The 16,794-nt window shown below is 38.9% G+C and overlaps 1 protein-coding gene and 1 non-coding gene across 2 annotated transcripts in view; both read right to left on the minus strand.

Moving 5' to 3' along the window:
- The window catches only part of cntn6 (contactin 6), a 203,852-nt gene that overhangs the window by 70,665 nt on the left and 116,393 nt on the right, over positions 1-16,794 (minus strand). The window contains exons 5-8 of the mRNA XM_028446614.1: positions 16,481-16,656; positions 13,522-13,617; positions 10,357-10,560; positions 1,752-1,854 (exon numbers count right to left, since the gene is read on the minus strand). Of these exons, the coding sequence (XP_028302415.1) occupies positions 1,752-1,854; positions 10,357-10,560; positions 13,522-13,617; positions 16,481-16,656 (579 nt within the window). The remainder of the gene's footprint in view (positions 1-1,751; positions 1,855-10,356; positions 10,561-13,521; positions 13,618-16,480; positions 16,657-16,794) is intronic.
- trnat-agu (transfer RNA threonine (anticodon AGU)) lies at positions 9,461-9,535 on the minus strand. The gene has a single exon. It is a non-coding gene; the product is annotated as a tRNA-Thr (tRNA).

The following is a 16,794-nucleotide window of genomic DNA, read 5'->3' on the forward strand; positions in this document are numbered from 1 at the left end:
GAGCAGCAGCACAGCAACAGTTAGCGTAGCAAGGAGCAGCACCTGTAGCAACGATGCTAATGCAGGAGCACCGGCTGTGAAATATGTAAAACAGTTGCGAGGATAAAGTTGCTTTGGACAAATAAACAGCTAAACACGCATGTTATTTTCATTTCCTGCTGTGCTACTCATTAGAGGAGTTATAGCCTTCTGGGTGTAAAAGTTTGAAAATATTTAGTATTCGTGGGTTTTTGTGTTTTGAAAGTTTAGTGACCTTTGTAATGAGTACCTAAATTAGCTGTACCTGTGATTTTGTGCTGTCCTTGAAACTGAAACATGACAGATGTGCTCTGTAATGGGCAATTGTCCATGCTTCTTTAAGGCTGATTCATCATTCTTTTATGAAACATTTAGATTAGTAGGTTGTTTGTGTTCACATTATATTATTGGGTCGTTAAGACTTGACTTAACAATATATTCCGTGACATTGTTGTCTCTCTCTTACTGCCAGAACAACACTCGGCATGTGTCGCGGGACCTGATGATTTACAAATCAAGCACTAATCACATCCGTTTATGAAGCTGTTGATAGGATCAAATTATTTAGGAGACACTAATAACTAGGGATGTAACGATTCACTCAACTCCCGATACGATTCGATTCACGATACTGGGTTCACGATACGATTCTCTCACGATTTATTTTACAAAATGGGACTGTAGACAAATTTTTTTTTGGGAAAAAAACTAGAAAATACTATACTATTTTCCTTTTATTTTTCATTGTCAAAAGAATTCCTTGATAAACTATTCAAAACAATGCAATTTAACTAAAAATAAATCTTGAATTAAATAAATAAAGGAATGATACAAATGAAAATGAAGCCTATTAAATTTAAATTCTGGTTCTATAATAAACAATGCAAAACGGCATAAAAGTTCTTTTTCTTTTAAAAGTGCAACTGAAAATGTATTTTGTGCCTTAACAATTGGACTTTAAAAAAAAAAAAAAAACGTGATTGCACTGATTTATGTCATATTTGTTTGGACCAGCAGAGGGCGCTGGTAATACTGTGGTTGGTTGGCATGCAGATATCTTGCAGTGAAGAAGAGAAGCTATGTTAGCAGACAGAGCTAATAGAAAAACGTGACTTTTACAGATATTCAAGTAATATTACAGATATTCTTTCGGTGCTAAAGGGGTAATAAATCATTTATTAACATATTTAAGAGTAGAAGGTGGCCAGAAAGAAAGTATTAGCAGACTCCGCCCGCCGCCTACACTTGTGGCACTCTGCTGGTTAAAAAAAGTACTGCGATTCAATTTTCAGAAAATCGGTATCAACCGTGATACCTATGAATCGATTTTTAACTGCCTTACGATTAATCGTTACATCCCTACTAATAACAGTACAGTATTTTTTCATCCAATTTAGAAAAAAAGCTTCAATTCAGCAGGTCATCATTTTATCTGAGGTTCATTTCCACATGAGAACAATAGATCTTTATTTCATCAAACTATTATTGGTTTGTGGTAAATCTTCCCATCAAAAACATGCGTATTTTCTTTCATCTCAGAAAATACACTTAAAACACTATGTGAGTCGACTAAAAACAGTCATAGGCATGAATTATCACCTAATTATCTCAATTTGTCACAAACTACATTTTTGTGTATTTTACATTTCCATCAATTGCATTTCGCCACTACTTTCCAAATTACAAGCAGATGTTTGTAGCAAGAAGCTTGTAGTATTGTGCCTGACACTTACTTTCCTAAGGCAAAGCATTCCAGCTTTACTGACGATCCTTTGGAGACGTGGAGGTTTTCAGGAAACTGAACCTCAATTTTTGGCTCGTATTCTCCCATGACAGCTGCATGACAGTTATTAATAAACACAAAGATACAGTTAGTAACTGTACAGTTGACTATGGCATGCAACATCAGATAGTATTAACTCCACAATGTTCATTAATGTTGAGTTAAGGGTGAGAAAAGTGAGACACTTTTTGGCGTTCACAATGCATGGCATTCACAATCATAAGTAGTTTAAAGGGTTTTTACAAATGTGTCCTAAAATCTTTGAAATGTCCATATTAGAAGATCTATGTCTACGAAAACGCATTATCTGCACAAAATTTTTTTTTTACCTTTTAAGAGTAGGACTACTTTACCGTTTTAAAACTCGAATTCCGCCATCTTGAAATCACGTGACATCACAGACCCCCATTTGCCTGTAAACATCCCATTGTTTCCTATTGAAGTGAAGCATTGCTTTTTAGATCATTTAGCAGTTTTTCACTTTTCAGTCAAAATGACAAGTCCTGCTGCTTTTGGTTGCTCGAAATAAGTTAGTGTGTAAATCACAGAGAGTTGAAGGACTCCCACCCAAAAGGACTTCTATCCTCAGGGTTTGCATGTCTTCAACAGTCCCTGATTGCTCGCTAACTTCAGCCACTAGAGCATCAGCCGCACACTGAGCTCTTCTTCTCTGCTTTATTGTCTAATACCAAACCGCAGAGTCGGAACTGTTTCCCCCTGCTGTGACAGATTATTTTTCAGTCACAACTGTTTTTATCCTCTTTTGGTAAACCGAAGAGGTTTACGTTGATCCATCCATCATCCATCGGTTTCACACATTCTCACAATGGGCGCTAGGCGGGGGTACACCCTGGACAGGGTGCCAGTTTTACATTGATCAACATCTTTAACTTTTCCTGATTAGTTAGAGCTGAATGCTTCACTCCAATAGAAAACAATGAGATGTTTACAGATGGGGATATGTGACGTCACCAATTAAGTGATTTTATCTAGGGATACACCAAAATGAAAATTTGTGGTCGAAACCGAAGCCGAATAAAATGTAAACGCTTGGCCGAATATCAAATGTGGTTATTAAGTTTTTCACTGTTTTTTTAATAGTGCATAAATAGCCTAGAATACATTTTCGACATGTCTTTTTAACACAATCATTTGTTGTGTTTTTTTGTTTTTTTTTTTAACCCACTTTAGGAAGGTGACAAACAGTTGTTGAAAGCACTTATTAAACTAATCACTGAATATGCATGTGTAACTTGGACAATGATGTACAGAACAGGGGATATTTTATTCAGAAATGATAGTGCTCACAAAAGAAAAGAAACAACAGTGCTGGATTTTGAGATATACAGTAATATCTGTCAAAATGTACTGTTAACAGACTCTTCTGAACCATTTCATCGTCTAGTTTTAGCAACAGTAACCACATGTTTGTCCATTTGTTCCAGATAATTCTGGCTTTATAAGGCTTTTCGTTGGTTTGTCTGAGTGCTTGAAACTTCTGTGACATGCTAAATGTTGATAATGTGGCCCTCGGATCAGACAATCACATTTTTGTGGGCCCCGCTCTGATAGAAGTTGCCCATCTCTGTTATAGGGCTTAAAAGAGGTCAACCAAACATAACTCAATTACAAGGAGTAACAAACCATGGTGTTAACACAACTAACACACAAAGGCATACTGGGTGATCAGCCCATCAAACGCACACACGGGAAAACATATTAGACACTAACTAAAATCTAACATAAAGAACTCCTAATTCCCCCTATTAGGTCAATGAGCTTGGTCTGGTCCGATGGGTGTGGGCCTTAGCATAAAAGTCAGCGCCGCCCTCCCCACCATCTCTTGCCAGACCAGGAAGACACTCCCCAGGTAACTCAAAGGTGAAGAAAATCAGGTTTAAAATACATGAATTAACAAAACAATGTAAACGTGTGTGGTGTTAACTAGTGAAGGTGAGATGAAGCCTCATGAGGCATCGTACCACTTGAGCCAATTGGTTTGAGAAAGGTGAAAAATTTTAAAAATATGGGGTTTCATAATGATAATTTTTGTAAAAAAAATTATAATCATTCTAAAAATTACTCAGCGACACAAAATGACAACAAAGACACTAAATGAAAGAAAAATACACAAGATCACTACAAAATACACAAAGATTATAGAGAAAGAGTGACGTGCAGTCAGGGTAGGCAAGGTAGACAGTGCCTACCCATGGGTGAATTGATATTTTGATTATTTGTTTTAATTATAATATAATTACGTACCTTCAGAGTGCATTAGTGAATTGATACAGCGTGGCTGGCTGCTGCTACGTTCTCTAGCTAGAGGGCAGGATAAAACTACAGGCAGGATGACAGTGCTAGAGACAATAGAGAAACTTTCTTTTGAGGAAAAACGACAGCTTTTAAAAGATGGAGACCAACACCTGAGCTACCAGACCTTCAGCAAAGTTAAGGTCAGGAAATTTTTCACATTTTCCACAGTGAAAAGAAGGATTGGCTTGGTGGACGCTCCTCACTGAGACTGTTTCGAGTTGTTGTTGTTGTTGACATTTTCTCCATGTTTCTGTGTTTCCAACACAAACAACGGATGCGCTGTCATGTCATGAGATACATCTTGTTGGGAGAGTATGGAGGCTATATTGAATATTTGTAAATAATGTTTCTTTTTGTTAGATGGCTAAATGCTTGTTCATGTGGATCTTGTTGGGTTTTTTCCTTTCTTATTGTGAATTTTATAATTTGATAAAATTGAGATGACTTTGTTGTAAAAGGCGCTATACAAATAAAATTTAATTGAATTAACACTTGCCAGCAGAAACGTATGGAATTGTCATTGGTGTTGACATTGGTGGTCTCGATTTGCAATGCCCTGCCTACCCTACCCTAGTGCTCACGGCACTTCACTGTAGAGAAACATACAAAATGACATAAAAAAACAACCAGACGACACCAAAAACACACACACTTTAAGAGAATAATTTAAGGGCAGTTCCTGGGCTTGCAGTAGCGGTTTTTTTTTGCACATATGCTATTCTTCTATTCTTCCCCACCTTTTCTATTTCCTGTCTTGAGTCTCTCCTCCCTGCTCCCTTTCCCCTCCCCTTCCCCCTCCCCCTCCACTTAGGTGTAACACTGCTCTCCCTTTTTATATCCTCCCTATAATAAAAGATTTCTTACCCTTCCTTAGGGAAGGCTGGTGATGATCACAATAAAAAAAAAAAAAAAAAAGAGAATAATTTAAATAATACTAACAACACACAAAAGCAACAACAAAAATACACAAAATAAGAAGAAAAAAACATGCAGAAGAACAAAGAAACAACAACAAAATGACACAGAAAACACTGATGATAGAAATGATCTTGGTTAGAACATGAACTGAAAATACAAAGATCAGTCTTGGTTCCACACCAAGAGGAAGATGACTGGAAATAATAAGGAGCCACTAAATACGGTTTCATTTCACTTACTTTGGAAAATGATATTCTTTAAAATGTGTTATCACTCATTCATTCCGTCATTATGCTCTATAGTTGTTTTTTCACAGAATTCTGAACAAAATGTAGTAGTCGGACATAAAGGAGGACTTGAGCCAAAAAAGTCTGAGACTCACTGGCGTATGAGAACACTTCCCATTAGGGGTGTGACGAGACCTTGTGCCACTAGATTCCGCAAGATTAAATTCAACGAGATTTCTTGTCTCGTTAAAAATCTGTCTTGCAAGATTTATTATTTTTTTTTGTGAGCTATTCAAACTTATATTTGTGATCTGTGGGGGCAGTAATGAGCCTTTGCTACGTCTAGCCTGCCAGAACCTAAAGCAGGAGAAGGAAAAGAAGAAGAGGAAGAGGAGTACATTTTTGTTCTAGTTTCAATTTGTGTATTAACAGTTAAAAGAACATGGTTGTGTAGTTGCAGCATGTTGTTAATGACATACTTGGTCAGGCTCTGTTTGCACTATTTGCACTCTGTATTGACAGAACTTTGATTTGGTTTTGCACATAATACTGTTTGCTCTTGAAAAAAAGAAAGAAATATAAAATTTTAGTTATTTTTTTGAACTTTTATACATTTTAGTTTAATTTTGTGGAAGAAAACATTTCAAAATGCATGTGCAACTCGGTAAATAAAAGTCTTTTGGTCCAGTCATATATTTTGTCATTGTAGTTTTCTTAAAATCTCGTCTCATCTCGTTCTTATGAACCCAATATCGTGTCTCGTCTCGTGAGCTGAGTGTAACATCACACCCCTACTTCCCATATATTTGTGTGTGGACTTTACTCACAGCACTTTGAGTTGAACCAAACTTAATGTGACAGAAAAAGACAACAATATAAATGTGTGTTTTCTTTTCATTTATTTACTCATTTATTCACATATACAAACAATATATATCACACAGTTAAGGCCAGAAAAAAGGGGATAAAATAAAAAACAAGGAAAGAAGAGAGCAAAACAAGGAAAAGAAAGAGTGAGGGAATAAAAGGAAAAAAAAAATAACAGAATAAGGGAAAAAGAGACGGTGTCTATGGACGGAGGGGGAGGAAGAGGGGCGTGGCGTTAAGGTCTGGGTCATCCTGTCACATTCACTCTTTCATCCACTCTGGTTTCTTTAAACGCAGCATGTCAGAGTCTCTTCCAGGTTGACCCATGTTTCTTCTTCTTCACTGAAGGAGTTTCTCCACAGACTCAGCTGCTGATTCAGCAGATTCAGAGTCTGCTCTTCATCCTCAGCAATCGTCACACACCTACAGATACAGATACAAGCCGTGAAGAACAATTCAGTTTACACTCACACACACACACACACACACACACACACACACACACACACACACACACACACACACACACACACACACACACACACACACACACACACACACACACACACACACACACACACACAGTACAGTCATCAATGATCGCCTGTTGGTTTTTGCATTGATTTTTAAATTATTGTATTAGTTTATAGAGCACTACACTACTTCGTCCCTAACTACCTATCAGAGCTGGTTTTAGTTTATGTACCCAGTCAGATCCTCTGGTACTACACTTTTAACTGTTTCCGAAGTGCAAAACTAAAGTTTGGAGAACAATCTTTCAGTTTTTCTTCTCCAAGGCCGTGGAACAGCCTGCAGTAAGATCTGAGAGGAGCCGAGATTATCACGATTTTTAAATGCAAGCTATAAATAATAATCTGTTCAATCTGGCTTTTATGTAGTGCATTATGATTTCTCACATTTTTAGGGTTGTTAGATTACATTGTTTTAATGCTAATTGAATGGTTTATATTTTAAAAACGGTTCCCTCCTGTGCTATGTTTTTATTTCTGACTCTAATGTTATCATCTTTTTTATAATTTTTAATAAATTACTTGTGTGTGCATTAGTCTCTAAAACTTTTTATCATTTTCAACTTTTGTCAACCCCATAAGCAAATTTCTGTCAAGCATGATCTACAACTTAAGTGTAAGAAAGGTGCAAAATAAATAAAGTTTGATTCATTAATTGAATGACAGAGGAAGCCCATGAGGTGGAAGAATAAATAGAAGAATAAAAGCACAGAGTGATAATAGTGAAGTATAAAAAGCAGAATAAAAAGCACGACTAGATCAAAAATTACCTTGACTTGTCCATGTTGACGTTGCTGTCACAGAGCAGCTCCTCTGAGGGTTTTTCCTCTGTTTCCAGAACCTTCTCCAGGTAGATATCCTGCTCATGATTGGACGGGGCAGCCCATGCTGCATTCCAATGGTTCCAAGCACAGCTTTTCATCTCCTGGAGTTCTGTGGAGAGCTTCATGTTGAGCGCCTGCTGAGCTTGAAGCTCAACTTTCAACATCTCCACTTCTTTCTGTGAAGCCTCTTTTTCTTCCTGGAGGTTCCTGTTGGTTTCTCTTTCTGCCTCCAGTTTGTCTGTGAGCTGACAAGTCCTGCTCACAAAGAGCTCTTGGAGGTTCTGGTGCTCCCTTTGCAGCATCCCCATGTCTGTGTGCTTCATGGAGCAGTTGAGCACAGACCCAAAGGGTGCAGTGGCCCCCACCTCAGGGGCCCCAGACCTCACGTGTTTTTTTAAGGGCTCCATGTTATTGAGATGAACAAACTTTTCACCCCAAAAGGCTTCCCTCTCTTGCGGAACGTTTCGAAACTGTTCAACTTTCTCACGCTGACAGTTAAGCTCCTCTAACAGATTTGGATCTGTTACTGATGGAGTCAAAACAATAATTTGTTGATAAATACACTAAATTTTGCTGCAGATCTAATAACTTTAAGTAAAACTCCTAAAATAGTGTAAAGTCATGTAACTTTAGTCTATCAGGCTTCACCAAAGCTGAAAACTGCTCAAATGTTCAACTGGAAATAACTGTAACTAAGAGATGAAAGCTGAGTTATTCTGTCTCCATAGTAACCTGATGCTGAACTGTAAACAAACAGTTTAACCCAATGGGTCAAATCAAACTCCCTTTCACACCAAACATTTTCAATACTGTATATCAGGCACATGCACATTTTTGCAGGTGTGGGTGGGGTGGCAGGTGTATAGTTAGTAAAGTTAACACTACCAATACAAAGTTTTGTGGGCTGAGGATTCGCTGCACTGTGTCTTTCTGTGCTGTATCGGTCTTGCTGGTTGTGGTGGTGTGTTGGTCGGCTGCATACTCAAATAGGGGGGGTGGGGTGTCAGGGGGGTGCTGTCTGAGGGGCGGGGGGAGGATGTGACCTGGATCCCTGTCCTAAGGCCGCTCAGGGCTATGCAGCCCTGCTGGATGGTAGCTTGTCTCCGGGTTGGGAGGTGGGGGTGGGCTCTCTCCGGGGGTCTTGCCCTTAGGGATCCCCGGTACCGGTGGGGTATCCTCGATGGTTAGCAGGCCCTGTAGGTGGGCTGGGCTCTTGGCAGAGGCTTTCCGGGTGGTGCGGGCTAAAAATGTATGAATAATATATTTCTCTACATAAATAATCACATGTACTGTATGTAATAAAATCTGTGTGTAAATTTTCCCAAAAATGCTTCCTGTGGGACTTGAGCCCAGTCCCTCTGGTCTTGCAAAAATTCTTTCAGCCCTGTTCTCTGACTGCTAGGCCACCAGTCTCTTAAAGAAAGTAAATGTTTATTGAATATTCTGACATTTTTTAGATATTCCAGTGGCCTTTGCTTTAGCCCTTCAAATAAAAAAAAAGACGCATTCCAAAAAAAAACGTAAGTACATTAATCGGGAGGTATGATGAAAAGAAAAATCACTTTATAATGGTTTTGCTACAGTGATATACATTTCTTTAGCCTCATTCAGAGGGCCATAGTTGATAAAGTTCTGTTTCCTCCCTCCCTTGTTATTCCACTTTTAAGATTAAACCAGGGCTTTCATATATACTTTCATATAATGTATGTTATCACAAACATGAAATTGTCCTCTGCATTTCCATCCCTGAGGAGCAGTGGGCAGCCATTTTTGCAGCGCCTGGGGAGCAGTTAGGGGTTAAGGAACCTGCTCAACATCCCACAGTGATGTCCCGGATGAGATTCGAACCGGCAACCCTGAAATTACAAGCCCAGCGTCCACTAGGCCACCACTCCCTGCAAAAAGGACTGACTAACCCGCGACACATCGCTTCCAAGCGCAGTATCTTAATTCACTGCGCCATCATAACTTCAAAAAAGCCACCACTGGGATTTGAACCCAGGATCTGCCTGTTTACTAGACAGGCGCTTTAACCATCTAAGCCATGGCACCACTAAAAAAAGAACTTTGGCACCTCCTAGAATGTGTAAAACAAACACTGCGGTTTAATATAGAATGTATATTATACTTTATTGCCATATATGTAAATGCCAAATGCCCAAACTGCACTACTTTTTCTGCTGCCGATCGTGTTGGGAGTCACTGCTTGGAGCCACGAACCCATTGTTTACACACATCAGCTGTTAGCACTCCATGCTAATGCTACACCAGTCTATGCAGCGAGACCCGACATCACTTGTAAACTGAGGAGGAAACGATGGGGATGTTTACGGATTCGTGGCTCACAGCGCTAACAATGGACTCATTTGTTGAACCAGAGCATCAGCAGCCGTCCAGGCTTCCAACTTTTATGCGGTGACGGACAGCGAAGAGCGGTAAGCGGAAAGGAGAGAGTCTGGCTGTGTTTGTGTGCGTAAAGGATGAGCTGCTGCTCTGCTCCTGCAGCAACGCTCACACGTTGTTTGATTGTGTCATTGCGTCACACGCTACTATTCGGCCTTGCTTTTAACTCACTAAACCGAAGGCCGAATGCTGCTTTTTTTGCACTATTCGGCCGAATATATTCGGTGGCCGAATACAGGTTTTAAGACGGTAAAGTACTTCCATTTTTTAAAGTTAATAAATGAATATGGTGCAAAATAATGTGCCTAGTGTGAATAGATCTTCTAATAAAGACATTTTTAAAAACAGTGGAGGATCCCTTTAAAAGTTTTCAAAGGGTATGTGTAAATACCTCATTAAGGCAAGCCCCCCATCTAACATAGCATGCTGGTTTAGAGTTTGACATGGTGCTAGAAACATATAAAGCTTACCGTCTTTTCGCATCTCCACAGGTGTTGTAGAGCTGAACACTGTGGTGTTGGCCATCAAGTTCCTCACCACACACGTGTAGTTTCCAGCATCTGAGGCTTCCACCTTGGCGATGTACAAGTTACCCGTCTTCTGAGAGATGAATCGGCGAGCGTCCTGTTGCAGGAAGTTTCTCTGTCCGTTAAAAATCCATGAATATTTGATCTCTGGTTAAAAAAGAAGACAGAAGAGGAATTCAGATGTTGTTTGTAAATGAGACACACAACATTATGCAAGGTTACCAGATCATTTTTTTTTTCTGATTTTCATCACATCTAAATTTATTTTATTTTTTTTAGTTACATTGTGTATAGATCATGATATACAAACAAATTTGCACAAATTTGCCATGCCTTGCCTTGCAAACACAAATGGCAATCATCAATGTTTTTGAGAGCAATGATTTGGGGGACCAGAAGTTGGGCTGTTATAGTTGTGAAAAATACTTCCAAGAAATAAAAGGAATATAGAACTTTGTGAAGGAAAGTGGTCTCTATACATCAGTTTTTTTAAATGGTACTTGGAAAGATGCAGGCAGCAAAATTATAGTTATAAAGACCCATTAAGATGATTAAGGTTTAGAATGAACACTTTGCTTTATTCTTTGCCTCAGTGTGACATACACTCTGTAAGTCAGCAAATAGGCTCCCATCATTGAAGTCTTGTGGACATTTTGGACAAGCCTAATTAACTTCTTTGACACTTTAAACTTCTTTTCAATACAATGAGCCATGAATGCATTACATCAGGCATGAGACATTATCCATTTATTCAGGAATACATGTTCTTATTGTGTAAAAGGTTCTTAAGAAACATGTTTCACAAAAAAAAACAGTTTTGTTCTCATTATACTCATTATAATCACACGCTTTTTAACATGTGCTTCACAGAATGAAAGCCTTGCAGTCATGTATTGCCTCATTCTAAAGAGTGCTTTAACATGATATAATTATACTGAGAACTTCGAGCTGGAGGTTAAAGTCTACATTTGAAATCCACTGAATGCAAGTTTTATATACTGAAATTCAATATAAATCCAAGAATCTTCATTGTAGTGGTGTAACTGTCATTAAAAATATATCAATCAGTTATTGTCTTTTTAATAAATGTTAGATAAAAATGTATTTCTTTCTTTCTTTCTCATCTGCATTGCAATTAAAAAAATATATGGCTCTGGCTTTAAAAGCTCAGGTAATTTACAGACGTATGTAAGGCTCTGACTCACTGACAATAATAGTATATATGGCTTGGATTTCTAAAACAGATTTTTCAAGGAAACTCAAAGCAATTTACAGAAACCCTTATTCATTCACACCAGCCATACCAGTCTACCACTGGTATGACTGGTGTGAATGAATGGCAACCAGAAGACTGGTTGCCATTTTGCGCCTACGGCCCCTCTGACCACTACCAACATTCATATACAATTGATACTCATTCATACAAAGCAATGTGGGTAAAGTGCCTTGCCCAAGGACACAACAACAGTGACTTGGAAGACCCAACGCTTTGGTTATCGGACGATCCACTCTACCACTGAACCACGGTTGCCCCAGAAGAAATCAGAGATGCAATAGCTGGGTTTTCATTACCCTTGGAAATGCGCAAAATCTAAATAGTGCAATAAAAACAGGTAATAGAGACACCTGAATTACAAAAAAACCACTGAAATATCACTCAAAAGTTTTTACACTTTCATGAAAAGGTATTTCAGGCATTTCAATATTGAAATGCGTCACAAAAGCACTATGGAAACATTTTTCCTGCAAATACACGTCACAGGACGTGATGTACCTGATCACATGACCACTTCTCTCTAGTGTCACATTAGACATGAAACAACAAAGGAATACAGCGTGTTATAAAAGTGTTTGGAGCGTCCACCTTCCTGCAGCGACGTCTCCATTAATAGTTCCCTCATTACGACAGAGAACTGCAAAATCAGAGCTCCATTGTTCATAATGTTTATTTTCAACAAATCCATGACTAGTTGTAACCAGCAAAGTGAAACGTACCTAGAGTTGACAACATTTTTTTTTAACATCACAACGTAGGTCAATCTAAAAAAAATATCTTTAAATAAATAACAGGTCATGAACTGAGCTATACATACAGTATATTAATCCTAAAGAGCGAAAACAGAGAGAGTCTGGACAATAAAATTGGTCCAGCTTTCTTCTATCAAACATATCATATTCTGCAGTTGGCCTTTTGACAGGTCAGATGGTTTGCAGCGAATTAACAACATTAGAGCCTTTTCATGTCAAGGGACCATCAGAGAGTGAGCTCTGTGATGAGCTCAAGTCTCAGTGCAACAGAGGGCTTGAAGGCACATAATCTCTGTCCTCGGACAGACTTTAACACTCTTTACAGCCTCATCCAACATGCCTAACCATTGACACTAGAAGAAATGATTGTTTATTACTTTTCATGGGATTACGCGCATAAACACATTATTCCTTAAGTGGTGAACCAGCAGACATTGAAGACACAAGATTAGGTTTAAACCTTTTAGCAGCAAAATAAAATAAAATTTATTTTTGATTTGGCAATTTTACAACACCTTAAGATAGCATTATGGCATCACAGAAATCCATTAAATGTTGCTTTACACCACTTAAGAGGGGAAATAAAAAAAATATAAAAAGGGAGTGGGTGGGAAGGCTAGTGGGCAAATTGCTACAGTGTTTAATCCCACCAGGAGAACCAGCTGGTATGCTAGCGTGAAATTGTGCCGGTGGGTGCTTAACAGCAGCAGGAGAGCCAAATACTTTGAGGGGTCAGCTAATCAATGGCATACAGACACACTCGCCGACTCACAGCTGTGCCACAGGATAAACGTGGCCACCAGTAGCTTTATTACACCAACAGATAACCTGTCCACATCCAGGAAAGGAAAAAACTACTCTAAAAGTGACAGTTGGAGAAGTTGGGAAGCATGAGTTTACAGATGACACCAAGGTCACAGATCATAGAGGCAAGAAAATGGAGCTGAAGTTAAAGAAGAAAGAGGTGATGAACTATTGAGGAAGATTGACAGATAGGAGGAAGTGAAAGCAGAATGATTTGTAGCACCAACACAAAAGAGAAGGAGAAAAAAAACAATCATTACAAAATCTGGTTTGTACCTCCGTAATGTGGCGGAGGGCCACAGAGCAGAACCACAGCTTGACCAGAACGCACCGACACTGTGCTTCTTGACTTCCTGCTGAAGTTCTGCAGAACTGTTAAATACAAGAAAACACTTCTAAAGGTTTGACAGCAGTAACAACTTTTACCTTGGGGGGATATCTCCCCAAGGGCATTTCATTCGGAGGAATACTCCCCGATCTGTTCACACACAAAAGTGACTGGCCTTGAGAAAACCAGGAGCATGTTGGCCAGAGGGTGTTTTGAGTTGTTTACAGATTCGCAGTTTGGATTTTAAGCTTTCCAATGGTGTGACACAGATAGAAATTAAATAATATTTGAAGAAGTTATGGCTGCTTGAAATTTGTCAGTTTGAAAGTTTTCTTCACCTCTCAAACAAAGGCCGCGTATGTGCATTACTTAGAATTAATCTAACCCCCCCAGCAATGGTTGTGAATAGCTGTTTTACTATTTTGTTGCCGTTCAGTACAAAGGTAAACTGAAACGCAGCGTAAGCGTTAACAAACAGTTTCACTTTTAGGAGCCGCTTCTATTGCCTATATTGGACTAGCTGACGTGTTTCTCTGCTTGACGCAGTGGTACGGAAAAAAACAATGGAATACCGTCCCAAATGGAAGATTTCTGTGGTTAATGAGGTGAGGAGGACAAGGAAGAGCTGTATCTGCAATGAGCGACTCTGGTGAGCGTACACACACTTCCTGAAGCAGCATTTGTCGGACTCATAATCAGAATAGATGCTTATGAAGCCATGTGTTTTACTTCAATAGTGTAGTTTATTGGCTCAAATCAATAACAAAAACATTTGTATAGCCAAGGAGCTCAGGTATGGTAATCAGCTGAATTCCACATCCCCAGACACAGACAATGCTCTGCTGTAAAACAAGTATTTCCAAAGACAAAGTTGACCATTTTAATTAGTGATGTCCCTATACAACTTTTTCACTTCCGTAATGATACCGATATTGCAGCCTTGCGTATCGGCCAATACCAATATTTATAAGATGCGGCTAAATTGTGGATTTCACCTCGTTTTATAAGCTTCATGCTGCCACAAAATTGAGCACTGACACTTCAGACCAGGTGGAACAATGAAATTGTTAACATTAAATCGTTCTTGCTCGCACTGAATCATTCTGATCACTCATTTTGTCATGACGCACACTGCCTCATCATAGCAACGATGCAGAGAAATGTTGTCAGAGAGAAAGAGAGCAAGCGCACGCTGCAGCAGCAGCAGCAGCAGCAACAGAATGGATGAAGTCAAAGTCAGCCAGTTAATAATAGAAGGATAAACAGCATAAGTTGTTAAATCTCCGCGTTAGGTTTGTTCAGTATTGATCGGTGCTCTGGACTCTGACACTGATGGAGACGCTTTCATAAGGAGGATGGACAGACGGAGCGGAGAACAGACCAGGTTGATCTGATCTCCGCTCCATCTACAGTAAAAGTCAGACAGTTTGTAATAATAGCATAACAACATGAAGTTGCCAAATCACCACGTTGGATTTGTTCAGAAGCGATTGTGTCCGTATTCTGACTCAGAGTCCGACTCACTGTGATTGCTCTGTGGTAGTTCATGGTAAGAAGAGTGGATGAAGTGGTGTATTGGTCTGGTTCCAGTAAAAAGTGACCATAAAAAGCTTTAAATGGATTGCTATGGAGACGTGGGGCAGTGAGGAGGAGACTTATCAGGAAACTTATCAGTTGAAACACAGAAAATTCCGTGAAACCTAACTTGAGTACAGCAGCCCACCTCCCTGCCCGTTCTGATCGGTCGATTTGTCTGAAGGGCACCCTCATCAGCCAATAGGGTGCGGCCTATGTTAGGCTGTGGCATTTATGTGGATTTTTCTTAGAACATTTGTAAAGTATTGGAATGCGTCCAATAAAACAGTGCATTTTATAGCCCGGAAATGACGGTACTTTAATTACTGATTTTGTAATGTGGAATGTTAGAAAAGGCTTGATGAAGTGATGTTACTCAAACAGAGAACAATAGTCCGCAACAGTAGGTTACTTTGTTGGAGTGTGAACCACAGTCATCTATGGATAGAAGTGCTGGAGCGGAAAAATTTTATAGAAGAGCTTATATCGGTGAGTTTAAATGCAGTCCAATAAAATCAGATATTCAATCAATATCGGATCGGGACACCTCTAATTTTAATTCCTCTGATACTGTTACTTGTTGCATGGAGTGTTTTTTTTAAAAACTTCAACTCCCATATTTCGCGGAAAAAAAAATCACAATTTTTCCAAAAATTAAGTTTGTCTTTTTTCTGCATTTCACTATGTCGACTGAGTTTACCATGGCAAGTCACAAAATGCCAAAATTACCATTATTGTCATAAGATGTGCAAGAGATCAAGAGAAAATTGGTGCACTTGACACCCCTCATCAATCCATCTTTAGATATCACTTTCAGCTTTAATTAAATGCTGCTCTGCTGTAGGAGAGAATACACAGCAGGAAGAAAGACAAAGACAAATAAATACCACAGAGTCCCAGGGAGGATTAAACAATTATCAGCAGTGATCAGGTCATGGCTAAACTCATTAAAACTAGCTCCTGATCAACATTCCTGACGAAAGGTCATAGCATCTGAGAACCTCTGAAACATATGTTTTTAACGCCAATTTCATGAAGTTTTCAGCTTCCTGTTCCTGGAACTACTGCTAAAAAGCTGTTCAAAAACACAAAGATCATACTTGTTTATGTCTGCAGAGCCTCAGCCATTTGGACTGACTTATTTGCAGAGAAAATACTAAAGGTATCTTAATTCATCTGGTGTTTTTGCTTCTCAACAAAGACAATGATCAAGCCATCTTCAAGACAGTTGGAGAAGCTTCTCTTGACCAATTTTCTATTTTTTTTGCAATATAGCAATCCAATAAAACAGACAATATAAACAAGGTCCCATTATTTAATTAATTTACTTACATGCAAACTCAACTTTTGCCTCCCTGCTCACGATGGTTCCAAATGTATTGGTGGCGATGCACTGGTACACTCCTTTATGGTTGATGACATGAGGGTTACTGATCAATAGGTTGCCCTCAACAAGGCTGTAGTTAATGTCAGAGTTTGTTTGGATGTTCCTTCCATCTACTTTCCACCTGGAAAAAAAAGAAGTTACCTTCTATAGTCAAGTATTTTATCAAACACATTTGTTTGACACAAACATTTTTGAATCTCCAGAAAGCAAAACAATAAATAAAACAAAAAAAAATGTGACTGTCTGATCTGAAGGCCAA

This window comes from Gouania willdenowi, chromosome 5 (genome assembly GCF_900634775.1).
Source record: "Gouania willdenowi chromosome 5, fGouWil2.1, whole genome shotgun sequence".
NCBI lineage: Eukaryota > Metazoa > Chordata > Actinopteri > Blenniiformes > Gobiesocidae > Gouania > Gouania willdenowi.